We start from the raw sequence: 26,653 nt of genomic DNA on the forward strand, positions 1-26,653 counted from the left end.
GAAAAAGGGATGAGGAATAGAGAAGACTTGCAAAGGAGATGCTCTAGATGAACCTTGAAGAACCAGTGGGAGTTAGCAAAGTGAAAAATGGAAAGCACATTTCAGGCAGAGAAAAACAACCTTTGTAAGGGCATGGAGAAATGAAACGGAATTGTTCGTGTGGAATGTGCATGAAGAGGACAGTTTGTGGATGGTCTTGTATGCCAAGCTAAGGAAAATGATGTTTTTTAAAATTATTTTTATGTATGTTTTTTTTTTTTTTTTTTGAGACAGAGTCTTGCTCTGTCGCCCAGGCTGGAGTGCAGTGGCATGATCTCAGCTCACTGCAACCTCCACCTCCCATGTTCAACTGATTCTCCTGCCTCAGCCTCCTGTGTAGCTGGGATTACAGGCATACACCACCATGCCTGGCTAATTTTTGTATTTTTTGTAGACACAGGGTTTCACCATGTTAGCCAGGCTGGTCTTGAACTCCTGACCTCGGATGATCTGCCCACCTCAACCTCCCAAAGTGCTGGGATTACAGGCATGAGCCACCATGTCTGGCAGAAAATGACCTTCTATAAGTAGTGGGGATCTATCAAAGGAGAGGCATGGTAAGATTTGTATGTCAGGTAGAAGACTTATAGCCAAAATACCTTAAATTATCCCACTATACTAGAGAATACACATTATCTCAGGCCATGTTTGAAGAACACATTGACTTCAGTTAGCTTTTACAGTAACCGATAACTTATGACTATCTGTTCAACGTTTTGAAACTGATGACAGTCAATGTGAAGGCAAGTTTCCTCATGAAAATTATCCCTAATATCTTGTACTGAGAGGACACGAATAATTTAATTTCTTCCTCCCTTCTCCAGCTCTGACCTCTTTAACCTCTTTAGGTATTTCTGTCACTTATTCACCTGAGTGATTCTAGTGACATCATAAATTCCCAAAGTTTCTAATCCAGCTAAGTTAATTATTGTCCACCAATTGTGTTGAAATCATTCCAATGTAAGTCAGTATATTCTTTTCTTTGGGTTGTTACTTTTTTCTTTTGTCTGTTTACTTGCTTCCTTGGCATTTATATTGAAAATACCTCATGCATCCTCTTTAATCATATCTATCCTTCAAGATACCTTAGGGTCTAGGGCTGGGTAGAGAAAAGTAGAATCTCTAATTAAGAAGACTTCTTCTCCAACTCCAACCTCATTATCATCATTGTTAAGAATAGACCCTGTGTCTTTAAGACCAGTATTATTTTCCCATCTCAGTCTGTTATGCTATTTGATCATCCTCAGAACCTTGTTGAGAAAGTCTAAAATGTAATTTTGTTTTCATTTTATATATGGGGAAACTGAGGCATAGGGAGGTGAAATACCATGTCCAAGATTAACCAATAATCAGAGATAGATCAAGAGCTTGAATTCAGGATTTCTGACTTCAAGGATAAGAACTCTTAACAATAGCTCTAACCTGAGCCTTTGCTTCAAGGTAAACTAATATCATTTTCCTAAGATTTGGTTGTCCAAGCTTTCAAATGGGAATAACGTTCTCTGTGCATCTTAAGTAGTGTCCTGCAGATGTGCCTCAGGAACTCAGGGACATGGCATTTCACCTTGATGCTCCAGATAAATGAAAATAAGTCAGCTGGTGGCAGTATCAACTATGTCTGTCCACTTACACCAAGTCCATCTGCCTCAGGCTCTTGAAGCTGAACTCATTTCTTCCAAAATGAAAAGAAAGTTTCTGGCATATGAAATCTCAACTGGGGAAGACAGACTTTGCTAATGGCACCTACCCACGTCAAGTCTCCTAGCTGGATAGAGCAGATTTCTAAATGTGTCACCACATGAAAGGGAATGAATCTGAAGTGAGGAATTCCCTGATATGAGGGGAAGATGGCGTGGGATGGAGAAATCAGAATGCCCAGTGCAATCCCACTATCAGCTAGTCACCACCTGGCTTACAGCTCCATTTCCTTCTCCCTAAGACATAGTCTAAAGAAAATAGTCTAAGGGTACAGAGTTTAAACTGTATTTGGTTGAGAGTATATACATCGGGGATGCCAGATTTTGGTCATTCATTCGTTCAACAAATATTTATTGAAAGTGTATTATGTTTTCAGGATGTGTATGTGTATAAAAGTGTGTATGTGTGCACATGAATGTGTATGTCATGTATAATTTTCTTAGTACCCCTCACAGTGAAATTTACTGTATTATTATCAATGCCACCTAGCTACTACACGGAAGTTATTTGACCTTGGTATTGACTTCAGACTCTTTTCACTACAACCTGCTCAGCATCTAGCAGAAAGTATTTAAGGAGCACCAAGTAAATTGATGTAATGAAAACAAGACCAGTTTGTTTTACTGTTTTGTTGTTGCTGTCTTTGTTTTTTCCGGCCGCACATTTATATTCCATTCCTCACTCTGTTCTCTTCTGTGCTTGGGGCGGAGGGAGTAGAGAGGGAGAGAGAATTCCCCAGACACGGGCTGGCAGATGTAGCTGAAGGGCCTTCGGGACACTAGTAGCAACAGAAACTGAATAGCTGTGTCCAAGGATGTTATTTTAAAAAGAGACTCACAATAGCTTTGTCAGCAGAATCTTGGAGAAGAAACTGCATCTTCTCTCTCTCTCTCTCTCCCTTGTTTTCTTTTTAACTCCATCTTTTTTTTATGTCTTTTAACTCTTCCTCTACCTATCTATATATCATCTATTACTTATCGACCTGCCTGCATACCTGTTTACCTACCTGTGTCTATTTCTACCTTTCCTCCATTCTCAGGTACTGCTGATTCCTAGCAGACAAATTTATTGTGGTCTTTAACATAATCAGGAAGAAATTAGCCTTTAGAAGAACTAAAATCTAACCCCAATTTCTGTCATTCCAAGAGGTTTTTTGCTAAGGAAATTAAGTCATTTTAGAGACTAGATCTTACCCTTCTTTATATTGGAGGAGAAGAAAGCGATACCAAGAATTAGGCACCCCTGTGATCTTATTTCCAAGAGGTTGTTTTCGTCATTTTGTAGCTATGGCATGTAGGGGGAAGATTTCTCTGCTAGGTGTAAAAAGGCCAGTCTTCTACTTCTTGCTCTGCTACCACCTGTCTCTGTGACCTGGAAGCAGATGGCTTCTTCCTCGAGCTCACAGTTTTCCATTAGATAAAATGGATGCAGGGCCAGCATTATACCCAAAATCATCTGAAATCACTGCAACAACGCTGGGTAAATATCATTACCTCATTTTTTTTTTTCAGATGAGGAAAATGAAGTTCAGAGAGGTTAGGTTATTTTATTTATGTCCTCTTTGTAGTGCTTATAGGAAGCAGAATTCAGATTTGTACCTACTTCTGCCTGATGTCAAAACCCTTGCTCTTTTCAGTTCTCTGTATTGGGTTTCTGAAGAGTAAACTCTGGATTTATGGCTGGTCACTCTTGGATTGGGCCTAGGTTATACAATATGTAGAGTGGCCACATTCACAAGAGGTTGGAGCTGCTGAGAAGTACTGAGCCTGTATTCTTTCTATGTTGAACTGCCATGGTCACTTATAATGAATTGATTTATTCTGTTTTCTTTTGCTCATTCTTTCTTTATTTTTCTCTTTCTGTTTTTCTTTTGTTTTGTTTTGTTTTGTTTTGTTTTGTTTTTATCAGACAGGGTCTTGCTCTGTCACCCAGGCTGGAGTGCAGTGGTGTGATCACTACTCACTGCAGCTCTGACCTACTGGGCTCAATAAATCCTCCCACCTCAGCCTCCTGAGTAGCTGGGACTACAGATGTGCACCACTGTGCCCAGCTAACTTTTGTATGTTTTGGAGAGACAGGGTCTCATCATGTTGCTCAGGCTCATCTGATTGCTCAAGCAATCTGCCTGCCTTGGGTCTCCCCAAAGTGCTGGGATTACAGGCATGAGCCACTGTGCCCGGCCCTATTTTGGCTCTTTTGATAGTATTTCACTGGGTAAACTGTTGGCAGAAATAAACAAGGGATTTTGCAGCTTGGAAGAAGTTCAGCATTCTGCTGCCCCTGAATCCATGACTCTTCAGATACTTAGCATCATAGAAATCTGTCTTGTTTCTCCTTGGCAGGGGCTCTTTCTAGCTAGGGGAAAGTTGCTTGAATGTGTTTCAAGTGAGCACTGATTTCACAAGCTGATTTAATTCCTCCACTTAGAAGCAAATCGACCCATTAAAAGAAGAGTATTTTTTTTTCTCTCGATGATTATTCTAGGATGTACAAAGCACATTTATGTTCATTTCCTATTAGAGTTCTATGGTTATCCTGAGAGGTTATCCTGGTTGGGACTATAATTTCTACATTACAGATTGGGGACAGGGGGAAGAGGCCAAGAAGTAAGTGAAGCCAGTTGTGCAAAGATACATAGCTAATGTAAGGGACAGAAACCAAACCCTTGTCTTTGGCCCTAAATTCAGTGCCCTCTCCAGAGCTCCACTCTATTATTTTGTGGAAGAATGTTCTAAATCAAGCAGAAGCCTTAGGGTGACCATATATCCTGATTTGCCTGAGAAATTCAGATTTTCCCAGGATATGTTCCTTTTGTCTGGACATAATTTTTAATAGCACCACTATCATTTTCAAAGTGCTCTGGTTTGGATGATAAATTATATAGTAACCCTAAGACACTGGCTAGCAACTATATTTCAAGGAGCTCAGAATCTTTCAAAAGTCCTGCAACATGTAGACTTAATAGCAGCACAGTGTGATAAGTGTTAAGATAGAAATCTTTATAAAATAGGCACCCACACAGGAGGTGGTATTTAGCTTTGCCTAGAAAAGTTGGGAAAATAGCACAGAAGAGCTGATGCTAGAATTAGTAAAAAGGTGGACAAGGTGATCTCTTTTGGTTGGCCACATTGAGGTTTTTCCTTGTATTGTTCTGTGTTGAAATATCAAGAAACATGCATAGGTCATACCTACTTAGAAGGCATCCTACTGCTAGCTTTGTGCTTCTGTTATCCTTGTCCTTGCAGCTAAGTGAGAATCATTGCAGCCGGCTGCAGCTTTAAATCATTCCAAACAGAAGCACTTGCTGTGGTTTAGATGACATGGGAGCTTGAGAATTCACTTGGTCTTTAACTAAAACTCCTAGGGTATCCGACAAGCCCTTAGAAGCCTATAGCATTAGACAGGAAGGGTTCTTGGTGTCTCAATAGCATAACCTCTTTCTCTGCTCTGATGGTTGAGCCCAGTGTGGCGAGGAGACTTGTTCAAATTAACAGAGCAATTTGGTTTCAGAGCTGGAATTGAAGCCAGTGTCCCTTGTAAATCAGTTCATGTTTTAAAGCAAAACTGAAATCCTCTTTGGAGTTAAACAACCCCCAGTTTGCCTCTGTGAAATTCTTTTGTGTCAAATAATGCACTCAGAACTTGGAAAGTGAATGCCTGAGTTGGAGACCCAGATCAGGTATTAACACACTGTGTGATCTTGGGCAAGCTATTAAAGATGTATGGAATCTCAGTTTCCTCTTCTGGAAGAATAATATCTTCCACATGAAGTTTTTATGAGGAATATTTCGAATAATGAAGGTGAAAGTGTTTGTGAACTTTTTATTATAGCATAGACACACAACACAAGGTCTACCTTCTTTACATATTTTAAATGTAAAGTACAATATTGTTAACTATAAGCACACTATTTTACAGCAGATTCCTATAACTTTTTCATGTTGCACAATTGAAACCACATACTCACTGAAAAGCAACTCTCCATTTCCTCCTCCCCCAAGATCCTGGAAACCACCATTTTACTTTCTACTTCTATGAGCTTCCCTACTTTACATGCCATCTATAAGTCGAATCATGTAGTATTTGTCTTTCTGTGACTGGATTATTTCCCTTAACATGGTGGCCTCCACGTTTCCTATAACATGGTTGTCTCCTTGAACATGGTTCATCCATGTTGTTGCAGATGACAGAATTTCCTTCTTTTTTTTCAAGACTGAGTAATAGTCCATCGTGACTAATGTGATGGGCTTGACAGTACCAATGGTTTTGGTGGTCTGACTCTGCAGCTGCTGATGATTGCTGAGGCCAAAGAACAAATATTTATTTATTCTCTCCCTTTCTATGTCAATCTTTTGCAGATGAACCCAGCCGGTGCTATTTCCATGATGGTGATGGGGTATGTGAGGAGTTTGAACAAAAAACCAGCATTAAGGACTGTGGTGTCTACACGCCCCAGGGATTCCTGGATCAGTGGGCATCCAATGCTTCAGTGTCTCATCAAGACCAGCAATGCCCAGGCTGGGTCATCATTGGACAGCCAGCAGCATCCCAGGTAAGATCCTAACCATGTGTGGCATTTCCTGCAGACATTCAAAGTCTCCGCTACGCCCCACAAGGCTACTCACCTCTAAGGCAGTGTCATTGGCTATGGCCACTTGAGCATATCTTTATTAAATGTACTGTTAGGGCTTCATGAATACCATTTGTAAAAGATTAGATCTGGAATTGTTAGGGCAGGGAACATTGTATGATAGGGTAATGACTGTCCTCCTATTTCCTTGCCTGTAATAACTAATATTTGGAGAAAGAACTCTATTTTGCATATATCATGTATTTCAATGAAGTAAGAATGAATTTATATTGGAAGTCCCACTTTTTAGGGTGTGCCAAGCTTTGTACTACTTGAATTAACAGTAATTCTACAGTAATTTGCTATGTGGCCTTAGACTAGTTCTCCCACCTCTCTGGGCCCTATTTTTCGACTCATCCTTAAAATAAAGAGTAGTTGAGCTTGTTGATCTCCAAGGGCCTTCCCAATTCTAAGAAGCTGTGGCTCATGCCTCAGTCCCCTAATGCACTATTTATGTGCCACAGTTCTTCCCCAAGGGACTGACAGCTTAGTCCAGGGAGTGAGAGTTTTGGGGCCACTAGTGCTTGTATGATTCTAGAGATGGCCATGCTGTCCCGAGAGTACCCTTTCCAATTATCCTACCAAGGAAGCACCTGCCTTCCCCGAGACTCAAATTTCCCAGAGACACGACTCAGTGCTTCTGGCTGCCTGGCCTAGTGGCCTTTCAGAGACCAGCCTGCCTCCTGGCCTTGCAGATGAGCTGCTATTCCCAGGCATTCCTTTCCAATATTGCTTTCTTGATTTAGGTTTAGTGGGGTAGGCCTGGCTTCTAGATGAAAGAAAGATATGACCTTCCTCTGGGGTCCAGTGAAGAATCACTGGGTGAGGTACAGAATAGGACTACCTCATTTTTAGTTGTTGCCTGTATTTGATTATTTCTTCATTCACTTTTTGTTTATGTTTATATCACTAAAGCCTTTATTCATTTGCATTTATTTTTGAATGCCCTCAGGAGAGTGGAAACAAATGGTAACATGGCATTTCCTGATGCTTAACAATGTATAGTGCCAGCCTACTGAATGAATGAATGAATGCACAGACAGATGAATGGGTAGGGTTCATCCTCCCCCTGTGCCATGTCTGTACTTGGTGGAATCATCTGTGTGGTTGCATTTATCATACTGAACTGTGAAGTATCTGTTTGTCTGTCTGGCTCCCCCATTAGGCTGCTGGTTCTTTGAGAACAAGTTTCAGTTTATTCATCTTTGTCCTCTCATGTTCAAGCAAAGGCTAGATAGGTGCCCAGCAAATGTGTGTTTAATTGACTGTAGATACACACGCATACACACACATACATCCCATTGCCATATGCAAATGAACGACACTGACAGAAAACACTCACGCATTGTCTCTCTATCACATAGAATGTCCTGCTTCAGAAACAACAGTGCTGGGGCCAGCAAGAGAACCAGGAATCCAAATTCAACACTAGCATCCAGTTCTTAGAAATGTTTTAAAAACAACCTTCAAACAAGAGAATTATTAACACACTCAGAACCTCCCATGAGCAAGAGTTGAGGTAGCAGCTGTGATTAAAAATCACCCAAATGTTATCGCGACTAATGTGAGAAAAGGAGAGAAAGAATTTTCCAGTCTTAGCATTTGAAAAGAAGCTTCATGGGGCAATTATTCCAATCTTGTAAGGGGGGCTGTCAGGAATTACTGGTGATTATCTCTTCCTAAACAAAAATCCAATTTAAAAAATCATTATAAATACTAGCTCTTCGATCTACAAAGAGGAGATGAGGAAACAAAATCATCCTATTGAATTATTCATTGTAACCAATTTTATTTTAATGAAATCGACTAGGTTCCATTACTCTGGGCTTGGACATAATCTTTGTTACAAGGAGATTTCAGCTGTAACTAAATTTGCCATAATGAGATCAGCTCACTGGAGAATACAGGGTCAGGGGAGGGAATATGTGTGCAGGCTGGGTGCAGGGCCAGGAAGAAGGCAGCAGAACAAAAGTCTCCTGAATTCCTCATCTGAAAGCAAGTACCTAGAAGTCATTCACAAACACACACACACACACACCCTACCACCACCACACACAGAGGCACACGCACACGCATACACAAGTACATGGGCACACAGTCACACACACATAGGCACAGGCACACGCATACACAAGTACATGGGCACACAGTCACACACACACACACACACGCACACACACACGGAGCCTGCATAATTAGAGGTAAAGGCTATTCCTGAAGTGTAAACGTACCTTCCTTCCAACAACAGAGAATAAGGAAGAAGTATAATTGTGCTCTTCATTACCTTGTACAGTGATTAGAAGAGATTGGTAGTTAATTTTCACCCTGTCAGGGCTTCCAGTGAAGATGTTGATAGCTTGAGAAGAGGAGCTGGGAGGCTCTTAGAAGTTGGGCTTAGGAAGAAGATGGGAATTGTATCATGTGCTTCTCACTTTCCCCCCAGATGCTCATACTTTCCCTCTTCTCTCTCTCTCTCACACACACACACACATACATACACAAATTTACACACGAAAAGGCCCTGTAGGAGCATGGGAGTACCAAAGCAGATAGAAGAGAATAGCAGGAAAGAAATAGTAGTTATCAAGGTCCACCAGGCACTGGACACATGTATGCACATTACAGCCAATCCCCTTGTCATTCTTCAGGGTAGGAATTGTTGTCTACCTTGGAGAAACTGAGGAACACAGTGGCTTCACTATAAGTTACATGGTCCATAAGGGAAGAATCTAGGATTAGAAGAATCTCATGGAAGATGAATGACAGTGGGTCCTTGGGAACATGAGGTCACATTCAAAAGTTGGAAGTGGCTGGATTCCTGGAAAACTTCACTGCAAAACAGGCAGAAAGACTCCTAGATGGATAGATCTCAGCATTGAGTGTCACTCTGCAGACGTCATGAGGTACTTCAGTTCTCCTTGAACAAACTTATAGTCACTGCCCATACCTTCAAATTCAGGCTGTTCCCATTCCCTGACAAGGTGGCCATGTTCCGTGATGCCCTGGAGTTCCCTAGGACACTCCATTAACTTAGGGAATGATGAAATAACCTAGTCATTCCCATTTCCTCTTTACAATTCAGTTTGGTCCCACTTTCTGTCTTTCCCTGATGCAATAAAAATGATAAACGTGAAGGTGTTTATTGGAGTTATGTGCCTAGTTCTGTGCTAGAGCCTGTGGAAGAAACCAAAGAACTGAAATACCCAGCCTCTGACCTAGTCACTGTACAAGAGTTAGGAGTGAGAATTCTATCAAAGGCAAATTCTTATCACAATAAGTCTGCAGGATCTCTATGACTACTGCAAAGAAACAACATGCATTGTGCTATATGGCTTGAGAATATTGATTAAAACTTCAGTTTTGATGTTGTAAAAGCCTGCCATATCTAATGGTTTCCAGTGTTTCTCGTTCATTCTTTTCATACATGATTCCCAAATTTGGTTAGGGCAAAGCTAGCCCTGAACATTGAGTCTCGTATCCAAATCTTATCAGAAGTATCAAAACTTCCTGGTTGTGCAAATTGGGTTGAACATCCTATAATAAGAGACATTCTTTGGATATTTTGGCCATGCACCTTCCTGGCCCAGCTGGAATCAAGAAGTTCCTGAGACAGAAAAAAATGGAAATTAACCGAAAAAATCAAGTTATCTCTCTTCTGGGAACCTCAGAACCTGGTTTTGTTTAAGTGTTTGCAAAGATCTTGTATTGTTCTTATTTGGTCTCCATGTTTCACATTTCTCTAATGCTTTACACAAAAGGATGCCAAAATGAGATGTTGATATTCCTTCCTTTTACCCCGACCCCCAGCATTTCTACCAAAGTCTGTTTCCTCCTATCCAAACAGGCACCTCCCTCCTTTGCAGTGGCCTGAGGAGGAAATGGAAATACTAAGACTATCTGGAATTTACAGTGCTCTCCTAAGGGATTACAGACCTTCAGTCAACCAACCAATTTATTTCATTAATCCTTTGAGGGTAAAACTTAGACTAAGCATTTCGAGGGGAGTAGTTTGAGGGCCAAAGTAAAGAAAACTTTTCAAAGAATGAGAACTATCCACAGTGAGATGGAGTGCCTTGTGATATAAGAAGTTCCCCAACATAAGGCATTCAGGCTGGACAGCTGACTGAACAGAAGATTCCTGCACTAGAAGGCAGGTGAGACCTAGGTATGCCTCTTTTCTTTGTAATTGATTCTCTGACTTTATGTCCCATTAACCCACAATTGGGTATATTAGTCCTTGGCCACTTCATTTTGAGTTGCTATTATCATTCCTTGGCCCATCCATAATACTTCATGCCTCTACTAGAATACAAACCAGGCCGGGCACGGTGGCTTACGCTTGCAATTCCAGCGCTTTGGGAGGCTGAGGCGGGCGGATCACCTGAGGTCAGGAGTTTGAGGCCAGCCTGACCAACATGGTGAAACCCCGTCTCTACTAAAAATACAAAATTTAGTCGGTTTTGGTGGCAGGCACCTGTAATCCCAGCTACTTGGGAAGCTGAGGCAGGAGAATCGCTTGAACCCGGTTCAAGCGGTTGCAGTGAGCCGAGACGGTGCCATTGCATTCCAGCCTTGGTGATGAGAGGGAAAATCCATCTCAAGAAAGATAAAAATAAAATAAAATACAAACCATACTATACCTTGTAATATAACAATTTATACATTAATTTATTTATTCACTTGATTGAACAGAAATATATTTGAGTCCTGCACTGAGGAATGTGAGAAAGAGAGAGAGAGAGCATGGCCGTTAATGAGGTGAAGTAGAAATCATGCAGATCTGGCTCTGCTCTCTTAAATTCCATTCTGACATGGAAACCTTGAGTAAATTACTCTTCTGGGAATCTTAGTGTCCTGTAGAAAATGAGAATGATAACATCTACCTGGTAGAAATTAAGATGAATGATATCTACCTGGTAGAAATGAAGGATGCAGAGAAAACACTCTGTGCTGGGTTTGTTAACTTGATGGGTAGTTCAAATGTCAATTCTCTGTCTTGTTCATGTCAGGTTTCCTTCTTTGCACTCCCCCCAAAGCTGGCTCTAGGGACCCACACAGAACAGAAGCTCAGTCAACATTTTGTTGAATTAAACATAGTTGCGTCAGCAAACATTTGCTGCATCCTCAGAACTGCAGCAGGCACTTTGAGAAGCTTCAAAGAAGTACTGGTTCTTTTTCTGCCTTCATAAAGCTTACCATGTCATCAGAAGGGTGTTTTCAACCAGAAATAGTAGCCAAAGACCCAAGAGTGAGAGTGTAAGATCTAGAGGGAGTTTCCCCGAGGAAGAAACCACACTGCTATCAGCTTACTCAGCCAGTAGGGATGAGAGCCAGTGTGTAAGATAGAAAAGTCCTTTGCCCACTTTCAGAAGATCCTGGACAAATTATAAAAATAGCATTTATCAGCTTCTTCCAGGCTTTCCACCGAATTTCATGAATCCTACTAAAGCTACTACAAAAATAGGAATCACTGTTTTCACTTTACAGATTGGGACACAAAGGCTCAGAGAGCAGAGTAACTTGCTTCAGGGCTCATCTCTATAAGGGGCAGAACCAAGATGCAGGCCACTGTGTTCATAATAGAAATACAGCTACAGGACCAGGCAGCTCAAGCCTGCTCCAATGACCGACACATGAGAACAAGCTAGAAGAGCTAGTGTCTTTTGCATCTTTTAATATGTGGTATGCATTTAAGGAACACCGGGAAAGTGGGCATTCCCTCTCTCTAATACCCAAAATACTGCCCTACAATTTTTGCCTGCTGCTTAGATCTCCATCTTTTGGCCCCCATTCTTTCACCCATTGCCCTTTCCAGAGAGTTTTCTAAAATGTGTGTATGGAAATAAGAGAGACACATAAGTGTTGTAAATTGCCAACCCTTGCATGTAAAAATTATTTTTTAAATTTTGGAATGTCTGCCTAATTATAGTAGGGATATGGGGAGAAAAAAATAATAAATGCACAAATAGGAAGAAGAAACTTTGCTTAATTTACAGTTTTGTCACAAGCTATGTGCTATACATAGGAAACCTTAAAATGTCAGTGAAAGCAAATTGTAAAATGTGCGTATTTTCTTTCTTTTTTTCTTTTTTTTTTTTTTTTGGCAAAGTCTCACTCTGTCCTCCAGGCTGAAGTGCGGTGGCACAATCTCGGCTCACTGCAGCCTCCACCTCCCAGGTTCAAGTGGTCCTCCTGCCTCAGCCTCCCAAGTAGCTGGGATTACAAGCCTATGCCACTACGCCCAGCTAGTTTTTGTATTTTTAGTAGAGTTGGGGTTTCACCATGTTGGTCAGGCTGGTCTCAAACTTCTAACCTTAAGTGATCCGTCTTCCTCAGCCTCCCAAAGTGCTGGGATTACAGGTGTGAGCCACTGCGCCCAGCCAGATGTGCATATTTTCTGATGGCTGCCAAGTCTGAGGCAGGAGGGGAGAAGCCATTCATCTGTGTCTTCTTCATCCTTGTTTCCACAGCAAGGGACTAGATACCCACTAGGGTATTGTATGGATACAAGGATAAGAAATCTTTCCACGTACACTTATGATGCAGTGTAGGAAGTGCTCAGAGAGGCGGACCGAGAGGAGGTCAGGGAGAAGTGATTGCTGAGTTTCAACTAAGAGGATAAGCTGGAGGACAGGAGAGGGAGGAAAGAATCGCATAATGGGGGCTGCGAGGGGTATATCCAAAAAAAAGGTAAATAATAGATGAAGGGGAAGTCAAGAGAGATGAGCTAGGAAACATGGTTAGGAAAATCCTGCCAATGCTTGGAACTTGACATTATCCTGAGGGCAATGGGGAGTTTTTCTGAGTTTTTCAGCAGGGGGCTAACATGTTTGGATCATTGAAAGAAGAACATTGACAAGTGATGAACACTTCTTACATGCCAGGCCCTGTATTATTTTGCATAGATTTCAGAACAACCCTGCTGAGAATTCTTAATATTCCTCTCTCAAAATGAAGAAACTGAGTCTCAGGGAGATGAATCACGCCACCCATGGTACTCTTTCTTCTGTTTTCTTTTCTTATACCAGGATACTGGTATTGCGTTAAAACAGCCTCAGTTGGAAATTCTGCATTGATAAGCAATTCTGCAATGCTAATTAGAGTGTGCTATTTGCAAAGGGCAGGAAGAAATCCTGTCCTCTATACCCAATGCTGAAGTCACTTCTAAGGGGCTCTCTGCCCCTTCCTTGCCTGCTCTGCCTGCTATGGCCTTCACCAAAGCACTCATCTCCTCTCATTAGTGAAATGAGAGAGCCTTTGCCAATGGTGGTGGAAGGAGGAAAGGCGAAGGGAACATGCTGAAATTTCAGAGACAATTCCAAGCAGTTTTCCCAAATACCCAAGGGATCTGCTTTCTCCTGGTGGTTTCTGAATAATTTTTCAAGAGCACGTGTGCAAGTCATCTAAGGAGACAGAACAGAAAGTACCATGGTCTAGTTCAGCCTGTCCCATGGTGTGGGGCACCAAAAAAATCCCTCCAGGAAAGTAAAAATCAGAGCCTGCCTCAGAAAGGAGCCCACTGAGTTGGTCACTATAACCACCCCCAAAACTTTCATGGAAACCTTGGACTGTGGGAGACTTTAAATCTACTGAATCTTATGGGGCCCCAGCAAAGAGTTCTACTAGATTCTGCTCCTGGCTCTCTCTTCTACTCATCCTTTGGTCATTTACCCTTTCAATATCTGTTCAAATCTACAAAAATCTAGACACTCTGGCCCTAGGATTTGGACTGAAAAACTCTGAGTGACTGGAGCTTTATAAAAAATGAGATCTAGGATCAGTTCAACCTGATTTTCAGTTCTAGAGTCCACCACTTACTAGCTGTGAGACTTCAAGCAAGTCAGTTCTCTTTGCCCCCACCCCAGTTTTTCATCTGTAATATAGGAGTAATAACATCTCCATGGCAGGTATTTGTCAAGGATGAGACAGTTGATCTAGAAATACAGTTTTCCTTCTGGTAGCAACTGACAAAGTTTTAAAGAAACACTTCTGTCTGCCTGTGAAGTTTTGGCAACTGAGGAAAAAATCCAATTAGGAACAACATGTGGACTTTTTTTTTTTTCCTAACAGAATAGTATTTGGGGCATAGAAATTTAACCAGAGAGAGACTTTGAGAGTCTCTTGGTCTTACTTCACTTAATTAAGACTTGGTTTTGATTAAACAACTTCCCTGAACCTCTCAATCCCATCCGTTATAAAATGATTCTGGTATTTGGATTCAAAATCAACAGAATCTTGTGAATCTTCTGTGTCCAAAGCATCATTTTCAAAATGAGGTTGAACAAAGCAACCACTGCTCTCAGGCAGTAAGTTATGTGCCATGGAGGAAGGAAGACACCAAAATAGCTTCTTTCAATAAGAAAAGACAAAGCTTGCAAAGTGCTGTGATATGTGGACAAATGGAATTAACCTTAGAGGTTAACCTTTGAGGAGGAAGGGCGAACCTGAATAAAGTGACAGGTTATGTAGAAAGTAATTTTTCTTTCCACTTGGGCATTTGGGGGAAGCTTTAAAAAACATTGTAGTGTAGCCATATTGTTTCACAGAGGAAGCATAAGCTTTAAAGCCAGAAAGACCTGACTTGGGTACTGTTTGTTACCAGCTGTCTGATGCCTGGCGAATGATTTCAGTTTTCTGAGCCTCAATTGTCCTCATCTTCACATGATCCTGCTGTCATTCTGTGAGATGGTATGAGGATCCAATGAGCTAACATATGTAAAGTGTACAATACATGGCTACATCTTGCGAGGCATCTAATTCTTGTCAGTTCACATCCCTACTAAACTACATCATCCCTGAGCAAATTGAATCTGGAGAAGGAACAAAAATGTGTAAGAGAGGAAAGCAATGAAGGGATGGGCTTGGCATTTGTAGGCATACAACAAACACGTATTGATTGATCAGGGAAGGTGCCACGTGGAACGGTGAGATCCTGGTTTGAATAGCGAGTCTTCATTTTTCAGTTGACACTTGACTCTTGACTTGAAGCCCAAGAATAAGCAAGGCTTTGTGGTTTGGGGCTGCATCTACTGGTTCTCCATGTAGACTAGATAAAACCCTGCCAACCCCTTCCATGGCCCATCTAGGAAGATTCCTTGGCCTCTGTCTTCCTTTTTCTTCCAAACCTGGCCTACCCCTATCTCATTGACTTCATTCTCCACATCCTCTTTAGCTTCAGGACCAGAAACCTTTTTTATCCCTGTCATTTGTTCTGGCTCCCTTAAAACCTTTCATTGTTCTTGTCTTTCATTTTCTTTTCTTTTCTTTCTTTCTTTCTTTTTTTTTTTGTTATTGTTTTGTTTTAAGTGGGGTCACCAGCATGCAGCCAGCATGGTCTTTGCTGTGTAATTTAGTTTCATGTTCTGTACCCAAGAAACATGTAAAAAATGTAAACAGCGTTCACTCTCCTGGGCTGTAATGCACTTAGGAAGCAATAGCCAGTTGAGCTTGCTGAGCCTGCTGCTTTGGCGGTATTGAATTTTGTCCCTAAAACCACACACTCATTTCTCTAAGTCTGAAAGTAAACTTTCTCAAGCCAGGCCCAAAGGATGGGGTTTTGAGGGGAGTTAGAGTTTGGCTGTGCACAAGATTTTGTTTTTATTTTTGTACACACAAATGTGTTCATTTGTTTTTGTTTGTCTTTCAAGTCCCCTCGTCCCTACTCTCTATTCCTCCCCACTCTCTATTCCTTCCCATCCTTACTTTGATAAATTAGACTGGGTATGTTACCTGTAGAATGAGACCAGAAAGGGCCTTCTGCCTCCTCTTAAGAAACTCCAACCAGGCCAGGCATGGTGGCTCACGCCTGTAATCCCAGCACTTTGGGAGGCCAGGGCAGGCGGATCACAAGGTCAGGAGATGGAGACCATTCTGGCTAACACGGTGAAACCTCATCTCTACTAAAAACACAAAAAATTAGCTGAGCGTGGTGGTGGGCACCTGTAGTCCCAGCTACTCGGGAGGCTGAGGCAGAAGAATGGCATGAACCCGGGAGGCAGAGCTTGTAGTGAGCGGAGATTGGGCCACTGCACTCCAGCCTAGGTGACAGAGTGAGACTCCGTCTCAAAAAAAAAAGAAAAAAAAAAAAGGGAACTCCAACCATGATTTTCTTAAACCCTGATTAATTCTTCAGCCAGATCCAAGCACCAGAGCACCCTGGGTACATTCGTACATGTTTGTTTTCCAGGGAGAAATGGGCCCAGAGAGGCCCATGAGAGATGTCCCTGCTGAGAGGTTCCCTGTGCCAGGGCAGTCCAAAAAAGTTGTCCCTGGGGCTCCTGCCCACCCCAGAATCCTTTTCCAAACATGACTCATATGTGCAGGTGGTGGAAGGGGACATTTCGGTGATGTCTACATTTCTCTCCTTCCTGGAAGAGAGGCCCCTGGGGAAGTCACAGGTTTGGGAGAGATCTGGTCTACTGGCGAGATACTGCTTTCAGAGATGCAGATGCCACCTGGGTAATGCCCATGTCTGCAGTGCAACTGACTGGTGGCAAGGGCTCCAGGAAGAGAATATCAATTTAAAGCAACGGGAAGGAGGAGACAAACTGACATGCACCAGGGAGCTACGGTCAGGGGTTTATGTTTCAGAGAGAGCAAAATTGTATCAGTGTTCACAGGCCAGGCTCCAGACTATCTGTCCAGTAGAACCTTCCATGATGATGAAAATGTTCTACATATGAATGTCCTGTTCAGTAGCCTCTAGCCACCTATGATATTAAGCCCTAGGAATGTGGTTCATGAAACTGAGGAACTAATTGGTTTAATTTTAATTTGTTAAATTTAAATAGCCTATTATGTGGGCATTGGGCTCCCCTACTGGACAGAGCAGGTCTAGAGTACTTCACATGCCAGGGCTGCTACTTGCATCGAGATCTCGAGCAACTTAATTAGCCTCTCTGTGCCTTAGTCCTCTCATCTGTAAAATTAAATAATTAAGGGGAGATGGTGAGAATTCCATGGGATAGCACGCTTAAAGTACTTAGGACAGTGCTTGGAATAGAGTAAGTACTACCTAAATTCATTCAGTTCTGTCATTGCATCAAATCTTTTTTCTTTTTTTTTTTTTTTTTTTTTTTGAGATGGAGTCTCGCTCTTTTGCCAGGCTGGAGTATAGTGGTGCAATCTCGGCTCACTGCAACCTCCACCTCCCAGGTTTTTCAAGCGTCCTGCCTCAACCTCCCAAGTAGCTGGGACTACAGGCACACACCACCACATCCAACTAATTTTTGTATTTTTAGTAGAGACAGGGTTTCACCATGTTGGCCAGGATAGTCTCGATCTCCTGATCTCGTGATCCACCTGCCTCGGCCTCCCAAAGTGCTGGGATTACAGGTGTGAGCCACCACACCAGGTCTCTCCAGAGATTTTTAAAATGACATTTCTCTTTCCCGGAGTGAGATATGACATACTAATCTTTTTGTAATTCAATGTCTTAAATTTTTTAAGTCTGCATAAATTCTCACTGGAGGACTTTTGCTTTTGGAGCATATTCTCCGTATTCACAAGAAATATTGGTCTCAGTGATTTCTCACCTGTGAAGCTCTCTATTTTGTTCCCCATGGCCTATAAACTCCAAAAGTCTTAGCAGACAAGGCCATGCACAATCTCTACCTTTGCTTTACAGACTATTGCCTAAGGGGCACGTTCCAGGCAGTATGGACCAACTTGCAATTTCCAGATATATCTTGGGGTTTCCTTTTCTCCTGCCTGGAAACACCATCATTTGCTCCTTGACCTTCTTAGGGCTTAATTATCCTACAGGGTTTAGCTCAAGTGGCTCCTCTTCCATATCCCTCCCCTGACAACCTCAGCCCATGAGCAGCCTCCCTCTTCCATGTACAGAATACTTCTGGAATTATCAGACAGGCTTGAGCACAAGCTGACTTTCAGTGTGCATTGCTTGTGTCCACAGCTTTTCATACCAAATGACCGGTTAGCAGCTAACGATTTGGCCCTCATCTTATGCCTTTAGGTATTTCCTGTGCCCAGCACAGGACCTGCTGTGTGGACAATACTCAGAAAATGGACTCATTAAATGATGTTGTTGGGAGCAATAGCTGCTGGGTGTTACCTCTTTTATGATTGGATTAAATTTATAAATCGGTGTCTACAAGTGATTCCCTTATGTTTCCAGGTTACAGCCTCCTGTTAATACCGTAGGTGATCAAAGCAGGCAGGGCCTTCTGAAATCCGCTGGTTCATCCCTTCACATTACAAAGGAGATAAGTGCTACTGTGTGAATTGGGGGAGGAAGAGGTCCCGAAAACCCATCCTCAACCCAGACCTCATGTTCTTTCTGCTACTCTGTGCCTCCATAATCCATCCTCACCCCCGGAATGTTCACTGCACAATGAGAAGGGTTGTTTGGTAACTGTTTTTGTGTGCTTACTCCTGTGTGTTCCAGCATCAAGAACAGGGCCTGGCATATAGAATTTCATGATAAATACTGATAAATAAATGTTTTTTTTTTCTCTGCTAACAGCTTTGGGCAAAAAGTAGGAAACAGCTTCTGGAGGCTGAGCACCAGGAAGGAAGCTCTACCCTTTGCTTCTTGTTATTGCAGGAAAGATTGGGGTCTAAGCAATTTTCCTGTGATTGGCTTCCTACAGAGATGGATGGAAATCTAAGGGTCTTCCTTTCTGACTTGAGAATGTGGTTCACCTTCAGAGAGATCTCCCAATACAAGGCACAGCAGAGGAGGGTGTGAAGGAGTAACAGGAAGAAAGACGGGAGGAAGAAGAGGTAGAGGTAAAAGGAAAGAAGGAATGTAGAATGAAGAGACACAGAAAAAGGAAGGACTACACAATAACAACAAATAACAGTAATAACCATAATATAATAGTAATCACAGAAATTGATAATGATGAGTAGAGTAATGAGAATGGCTTGGCTGTCAGAGTGATTACATTATGTAGAGAACTCTACACTGTTTTTTGTACATTTAAACCTGTCAACCACCGTATGAGGTAACTACTGTAATTAAGACTCACAAAGGTTAGGTCACTTACCCAAGTTCTACAGGTAGCCCAGTGGTAGAACAGGGAAGTCTAGAATTTGAAACCAGAACCATGTCCCTCTACAGCCAGGAAGAAAGAAGCAGCAAGTGATGAAGGAGGAAAATGTCAATTTTGTATTTTTAGTGAGTAGGGTGTATCTAAATATTTGCATGTGCAAGAGCTCTTTGAATCCTCACAACACTACAACATAGGTACCATCATCTCATTCTGCAGTGGAAGATATTAGAGTTTATGAAGGGTTCATGGCCATGTTGTCAGTGAATGGCAGAAGCTGAAATTCCAACTCACATTCCTTTGATTTAAAATGCATGTCTTCTGGTGCTTAGTGGAAGATTCAGGGAAGTGGCAGGTGCAGGGGTTGTTGAGAAGTTCACATTGTGGATCCCAGATTCTCAGGCACTGTATCTCAGAACAGCTGCTTCAACACCCTGCGTCTGTGCAGATGTCTGTTGCCCTGGCCAAGGCTGCCACTAGGGAAAAGCATCACTCTGGAAGGTCCTTGTTCCTCAGAGAACTCTGCTGATAGAGTGGTGGACATATAAGTCAACAGTGTCCATTGCACCTGTGGTGGACAAAGCTCCCCGGTTTGTACATCACAGTCACTATTTCTACCTCTGAAGCCTGGAGGGGCAGGCCAGGGAGAAATACCACTTTTGTCTTTAAAAATGAGAGTTCTTGTTTGAGTTGGAAGGTCTGCAGAATGCTGTTAAAAACATAAGTGACTGCTGTCCACCTGTTCCTTTCATACATCACTGCATTGCATCCTTTGGAGACTCTTCCTAGGAAAAATCAAGCTCGAGGCAACCTAGACAAGAGTACTGCCTCCTCTTCAAAAGCAAAAGGAAGAGAGCGAATCATGTAGTGATTCCCAGCCCTTACTCATTGAGGCTATAGGAGGGGATGGGAGGACCCGGAGGTCTGCAGTGAGAAGCAGGACTCAGAGACAATGCACTCTGCATGATCATCTTGGCATCTAGTGGGATTCCCTGCAGGTAATGTGACTTGTACTTCAATTTCAACACAATCTGGAACACACAGATCTTAATTTGGAAAGCTGAATAACAGGAGAAAGGGGGAAGAGGGGAGGAAACAAAAACAACAACCTGGAAACTTCTAGTTTTATGAACTTGAGAAAGTCTTGTTCTTTCAAGACAGATGTTTTTAAGTAAAAAATCACTCCTCTGACCTTTCTTGAATAGGCCAATGCGGTCAAGACTGCCATTAACCACTGTTCAACTATTCATAACCAAGGGTTTCGGTGACCAGGCACCGAACTTGGATGTGATCATCACTTTCCTGATTAACCCATGAATGCCCAGGGACTTTGACTTAAAATCAAAGGACAAGGAGAGGTGTAGAAGCTTCCTAAGACATCCCCCTTTAGTCTTAGTAGCTCTGAGCTGAGTGATGGAGATTTCCATATTTTAGTGCCTTACTCCAGGGTTGGCTGTGTTTCTGAATTTCACTCTAGAGCCAGCAGAGAAAGCATCTGGATTAAAGCTAAGTAGATTTTTGGTTTTTATCTTCAGTGTCTAAATCTCAGTCAGTTTCAGGTTTGGGGCTATAGAGCAGAAGGCATTACCCAGCCCTGTTTTAGGATTATGGTGTTTTCGTATTCTGGTCCAGAACTTAGAAGTGTTTCTGTGCTCAACATACTGCTCTAGAACTGACAATGCCTCGGGCCCTGAAATAAAATTCATGATTTTTCAGGATTCTTATCTGGAGCTGGAAATGCCTCAGAATTTTCTACTGCTGGCAATAGCTCTGTGCTCCTGTCTAGAGTTGAGTGTTCATCCTGACTGAAGTTAACAGTGCTCTCTTGATCTGATCCAGAGTCTACACTGGTTTTATATTCTGATCTAGAATTCATGACATTTCATTAATTTCTTTTAGTACAAATGCAAAAATAAAGTTTAAACTACAGAAAGTTAGCAATGTATTTTTTTAAATAACGTGCTCAGAACTGTGTTTGCAACAATATTCAGCATCTCAAACTTATCCTTCACGCCTCCGCTGTTGACATCATTTGGGAAACTGGGTTTGTCATGGCTTAGCTGTGGCCGAGTTTTTCTCCTCTGGCCATTTTTTTTCCTCCAGTTCCTGCTCTCCAGAGCCCATTTGATATTAAGATCTTGCGTTTCAGACCTGGCCTTCAGATATAGATTGCCTCAGCAACTCCCTTCTCCAAGCCCCTCCCTCAGCCTTCACAGAGCTTGAACACAGAACCTACCACATTTCTCTATGAGTGTTTGCTTGCTTCGTTCTTCACCTCCCACCCCCATGGGAGGAGAAGGAATTTTTATCTTTGTTGCTTTTGTTCCTTTGGGGTCCATTTTCTTCATGTGGACCATGGGAATGAAGAACCTAACACATAAATAAGTGCTAAATAAATGTTGAATGAATGAATGACGGAATGAGAGAGACATAGAAACATTTGATCCTAGGCTGGACAGAAAAAAAAAAAGATTCTTTCAAAAGAAAACAGATCCCTGGGAGCACCCAAACCACTGCCTCTCACCCTGTAAGAATACAAGGAAGGTTTTGCATCCCACTCTTTTAACCCCGTCAGCATCTTACTCTTGGAGGTAGCACATGTGCTGTGAAGTCACCCACGGACCATCTGGCTGGGGATCCCGTGTTCCTCCTCTGCGGCAAGAGATTACGTAAACTGGACAGCAGCCTCCAGATGTTAGCAGTTTCTGCTCATTTTTTTCCTCCCTTTTCAACAACAATAATAATAATTAAAACAAACACAGGCCTCATCCCCCACCCGCACCCCTGAAATTACAAACAGGTGGGCCCAGATGTCCTCCCCCTTCCCATCCAAGGGCCTCCTATTCTTGAGGCCCAGCCGCCGACCCTCAGCAGGGCCTGCCCTGGGCTGAGCCGGACAGTCATGCCAGCTGCCCTGTGGCTCAGGCCACAGTCTCCCGAAAGGGGAAATGGCCATGTCATGAGAAGTCTCTGTGCCAGACTTTCCCTCTCCCCGCCTCCCACCCCAAAGCCTTGGCCTCCAACTTAAATGGATGTATTTTGGAGGACTAGGTGGCTTAAGAGATTAGTAATGAGATCCCAAGTCTTTCACTGCTGGGTCAGGAGTTCATAGGCGGGCCTGGGCGACTAGTGAATGGCATAATTAGGGAGACAGGGAGCAGGCCTGTGGAGGGCCCGTGTGAAATGAGCCCAGCCAGGCCTTTAATGGCAGCAGTTGTCAGCGGCACAAAAGGCGGCCGCCACATCCGACACTAATCACTCTCCCTTGTTAGAGGATTTACTAGCTGGAGGAGCTCGAGCCCCCTGCCCATCTCCTCCTCAAAACGGGCATCTGGGAAGGGACTCGGCCCAATGCCTGGCTGTACTGTCTGCAGAACAGGGAGCTGATGCCAACCCCATGGGGTAGAGGTGTGAGAACTAACATTTCATGCAATATAAATGAGTGACTAGTGTCATTATATTAATCAGTACTTCCACTGCTATTGTGAATTTTCTTTCTCCCTTTGAAAAAGGGGGTAGAGTGGGTGATGAATCTCCCTGTCACAGTGACATAAGGATGGTGTCCATGGAGGTGGAAGCATTTGGATATTTATCATCCTCACCGTTATTGTCATCATTCTCATTAAGATCAGCATGTACACTGTGTGGGTCTCAGTTTTCTCATCTGTAGAATGGACTGGGAATAGGAGATAGAATTGAAGTAACACAGACTTCAACATCCACTCTGAACAGGTGTGGCCTTGACACCTTATTTATTACCTCTGAGCCCAGGCTGTTTATCTGTAGGACAAACAAGGAGGAGGATAGTAATACTGGCTTCCCGGGAATGTGGGGAATCTATGTTTGGAACATAGGTGCTGGACAGTAAATGATGGCAAAGAAAACATATTAGCTTTACCACTTTCATGAATGGTGTCTTAGGCCTCTAACATAAGCTTTTCCCTTAGAAGAAGGTTGAGACATCTATCTGTTGTCCCCCAGAAATCCTGAACCTGTGTGTATGAAATTGAGGAATTTAATGAGTAGTCTCTAAGAATCAATTCTATGATTCTGAACCATATCATTTCTAAGAAACTTAGTTTCCCTATCTGTAAAAATGTTAGTATGCTGTAGGGCAATATGTCTTATATGATTTCTATATTCCCTTTCCATTGAAAGCCTGGCTTTTCCTCCATGACCATTTGGTCTGGCCAGGGGTTTGCACCCTAAATCCCAGGATTTCAGACTTGTGGGGAGGTGCCAGCCTGAAGGGTATGAGACCCCTAAGGAGTGTGAAATGCCTAATGTGTTAGGGACAGATCCCTGGAGCAACGAGGTGCTAATCAGCCCAGAGCTGAGCCCCAAGGCTGGAGGGCATCCAATGCCAAGTTATCTTATCAGAAAGTGTCTCCTGGGTAGAGGCTCTGAGATCTGCTGCTATTTCTAGAACTCTGGGAGGGAAGAAGAAGCCATCTCTCTGTTTCACACTCTGGCCCTGCACACAGGAAATGCTTCTTTCCTTGATTGTCTGTCTATGCCGAATAATAAATCCTCATATTGAAAGAAACGCAAACCACCCCTCCCTTTCCCCTCTATCTCTTTAAGGCAGGCATCAAAGGGGAAAGCTGCTCTGGAGGCCTGGGGAAAGTGATAATTGTTTCTAATGGTTGGTAAAAGAAAGCCTGGCTCCCCTTTCTCTTTTTTCTGCCATTGGTATTAAGTGTGTAAAAAGGAGGTGTGTGTGTATGTGTATGTGTGTGTGTGCCTGTGTGTTGTGTTGTGTTGTGTATCTGTTAACCCTCGGTTTCCCTTAAAGTTTTCTGTGTTCACTGGTCAGTTTGGAATTAGAGGCATAAGAGGGAAGCAGGGATAGAAGTAGGAATGAAGAGAAGATCTCAGGTAGGAGAGGTCTATAGTGCTCCGCAGGTAGTGGGAGAGGCCCTGAACCTGAAGTTGGAAGATTTGAGTTGTGTTTGTTCATTATATGCATTAACTGAGATGAGACATGTAAAGTGTTATTGTTGTTATACATTTTTTTTTTTTTTTTTTTTGAGACGGAGTCTTACTCTTTCACCCAGGCCGGACTGCAGTAGCGCTATCTCGGCTCACTGCAAGCTCCACCTCCCGGATTCACTCCATTCTCCTGCCTCAGCCTCCCGAGTAGCTGGGACTACAGGCGCCCACCACCGCACCCAGCTAATTTTTTGTATTTTTAGTAGAGACAAGGTTTCACTGTGTTAGCCAAGATGGTCTTGATCTCCTGACCTCGTGATCCGCCCGCCTCGGCCTCCCAAAGTGCTGGGATTACAGGCGTGAGCCACTGCGCCTGGCCATACATTCGCTTAGCATCTAAGCTGGACCTTCCTCTGCTCTTAATACTGAAGATAGAAAAGACAAGAGCTCGTTCTTCCCCTCAGTGAGCTAATGACCAAGTTCAAGAATTGCAAGTAGGATTCATCTTCTAGGCCAGTTCTGAGCAATTGAGAGTGACTCCCCACAGTGTTTTGTTGAGATGGATTTAGAGGCCTACCTTCAGGGAGGCACTATGTAATTAATGGTGCCTGTCCTGTGCAATGGATGAGAGAATGGTAGCACTGATGTCACGTGGGAATGAGTCCTGGTTCTCCTGGTCCCTTTCCTGCACTACATGGTTATTATTATCTCTAAACATTGGTCTAGGCCCTATAGACTTTGATTTCTAGATCTAATGCGTCACCAAACTTATAAAGCCTTGGGAAAGCCATATTAGTTTAACATAGGGGACATTTGGTGAGCCCTGCCCAGTAACCTGCATTAGACACTGATGAAAAGGAGAGAGAAGTCAGGCATAGGCACTGTCTTTGAAGCTCATACATGGAGGTTCAGATGGACAAACAAGAAACCATAATGCAAGTGTATTACAACAAGGGTATGGACCAAGAGTTATTGGGAGGTCAAGCCATGGAGTAAGAAGAGAACAGACTTTGCGTCAGACGAGCATGAGTTTGACTGCTAAGCCGTGGCAGGCTGATCAATGCCTACCCAAACCTCAGAGTCCTTATATCTCAATTGGGGATAAAGATGCTTATTTCACAAGATTATTAGGAAGGTAAAATGAGATAATACACAGGCAGCACCCATACTGGGCAGACCATCTTTAAGAGCTGGTGCTGGCCAGGCGTGGTGACTCATGCCTGTAATCCCAGCACTTTGGTAGGCCAAGGCAGGTGGATCACCTGACACCTGGCCAACATGGTAAAAACCCCATCTCTACTAAAAATACAAAAATTAGCTGGGTGTGGTGGCAGGAGCCTGTAATCCCAGCTACTCGGGGGCGGAGGCAGGAGAACCGCTTGAACCTGGTAGGCAGAGGTTGCAGTGAGCTGAGATCGTGCCATCGCATTCCAGCCTGGGGTACAAGAGGAAGACTTCGTCTCAAAAAAAAAAAAAAAAAAAAAAAAAAGAGCTGGTACCCTCTCTCACTCTCCCAGGAAAGCACTGAGGAGGGAGAACACCATCTGATAAAAACAGCAAAGCCTGGTTTATGGAGGAGGTTTTATTTCACCTGGGCCATTCTGTGTCCAGGTTACCTGAGGCCCTTTACAGCTGTAGTCTTATAGGCTGTCTCCCAGCAGGCTTTCCCTCCTGTAGTCCTCAGGACCCTTAAGGATCTTGGAGGTTTATATCAGGAAACCAACTTCTGTCCTTCTTGCACCCTTGCAATTCTTGGGAAATAACCTGGCATTGGAACTGCAAGCCTGAGGTTAAAATGTGGCCTAAGGAGAAATATTGAGAAACACTGGCTGGCTGTGTGTGTGTGTGTGTGTCTGTGTTTGTATGTGTTGCACACTTGTGCATTTATGGGTACTTTTAGTGTCAGTATCCATCCCCGCACTCCTCCTCCCCATTGCTTTTCCTATTTTCTTCTATAAGGCTCATTCGCAGGTCCCTTTGGATGGAAAAAAGGAAATTGGAGAGGTTGGGCTAGAGGCTTGATGAGCACTTCCTCCCTCCCATGATTGACAAAAGGGCATGTAAATCTGTAAAATCGAAATTCAATGGAAACCTCATGGCATGTCCCCTGTGTGGGAAAATACCAGAGCCCCCGCTCCCCCTCTTCTCCCTCCGTCTCCCTGCCTTTGTGTACATCGTGTGTGGGTGGAAGATAAACTGGATTTAAAAAAACCCTTTGAAAGCAAGACATCGTTAACTCCTCTAATTGAAAGCAGTCTTCTGCAAAGGAGGGGGATTTGGAGGCGGGTGCTGGATGTAGCGGCTGGCAGTGCACTGAGTGGACAAGAGTCTCTGGGTCCTG

General features: G+C 43.0%; 1 protein-coding gene across 1 annotated transcript in view; it reads left to right on the plus strand.

Moving 5' to 3' along the window:
* The window catches only part of PAPPA (pappalysin 1), a 243,348-nt gene that overhangs the window by 142,572 nt on the left and 74,123 nt on the right, over nt 1–26,653 (plus strand). Inside the window, exon 10 of the mRNA XM_031014724.3 lies at nt 6,096–6,289. Coding sequence (XP_030870584.1) covers nt 6,096–6,289 — 194 coding nt within the window. The remainder of the gene's footprint in view (nt 1–6,095; nt 6,290–26,653) is intronic.

This window comes from Gorilla gorilla, chromosome 13 (genome assembly GCF_029281585.2).
Source record: "Gorilla gorilla gorilla isolate KB3781 chromosome 13, NHGRI_mGorGor1-v2.1_pri, whole genome shotgun sequence".
Taxonomy (NCBI): domain Eukaryota; kingdom Metazoa; phylum Chordata; class Mammalia; order Primates; family Hominidae; genus Gorilla; species Gorilla gorilla.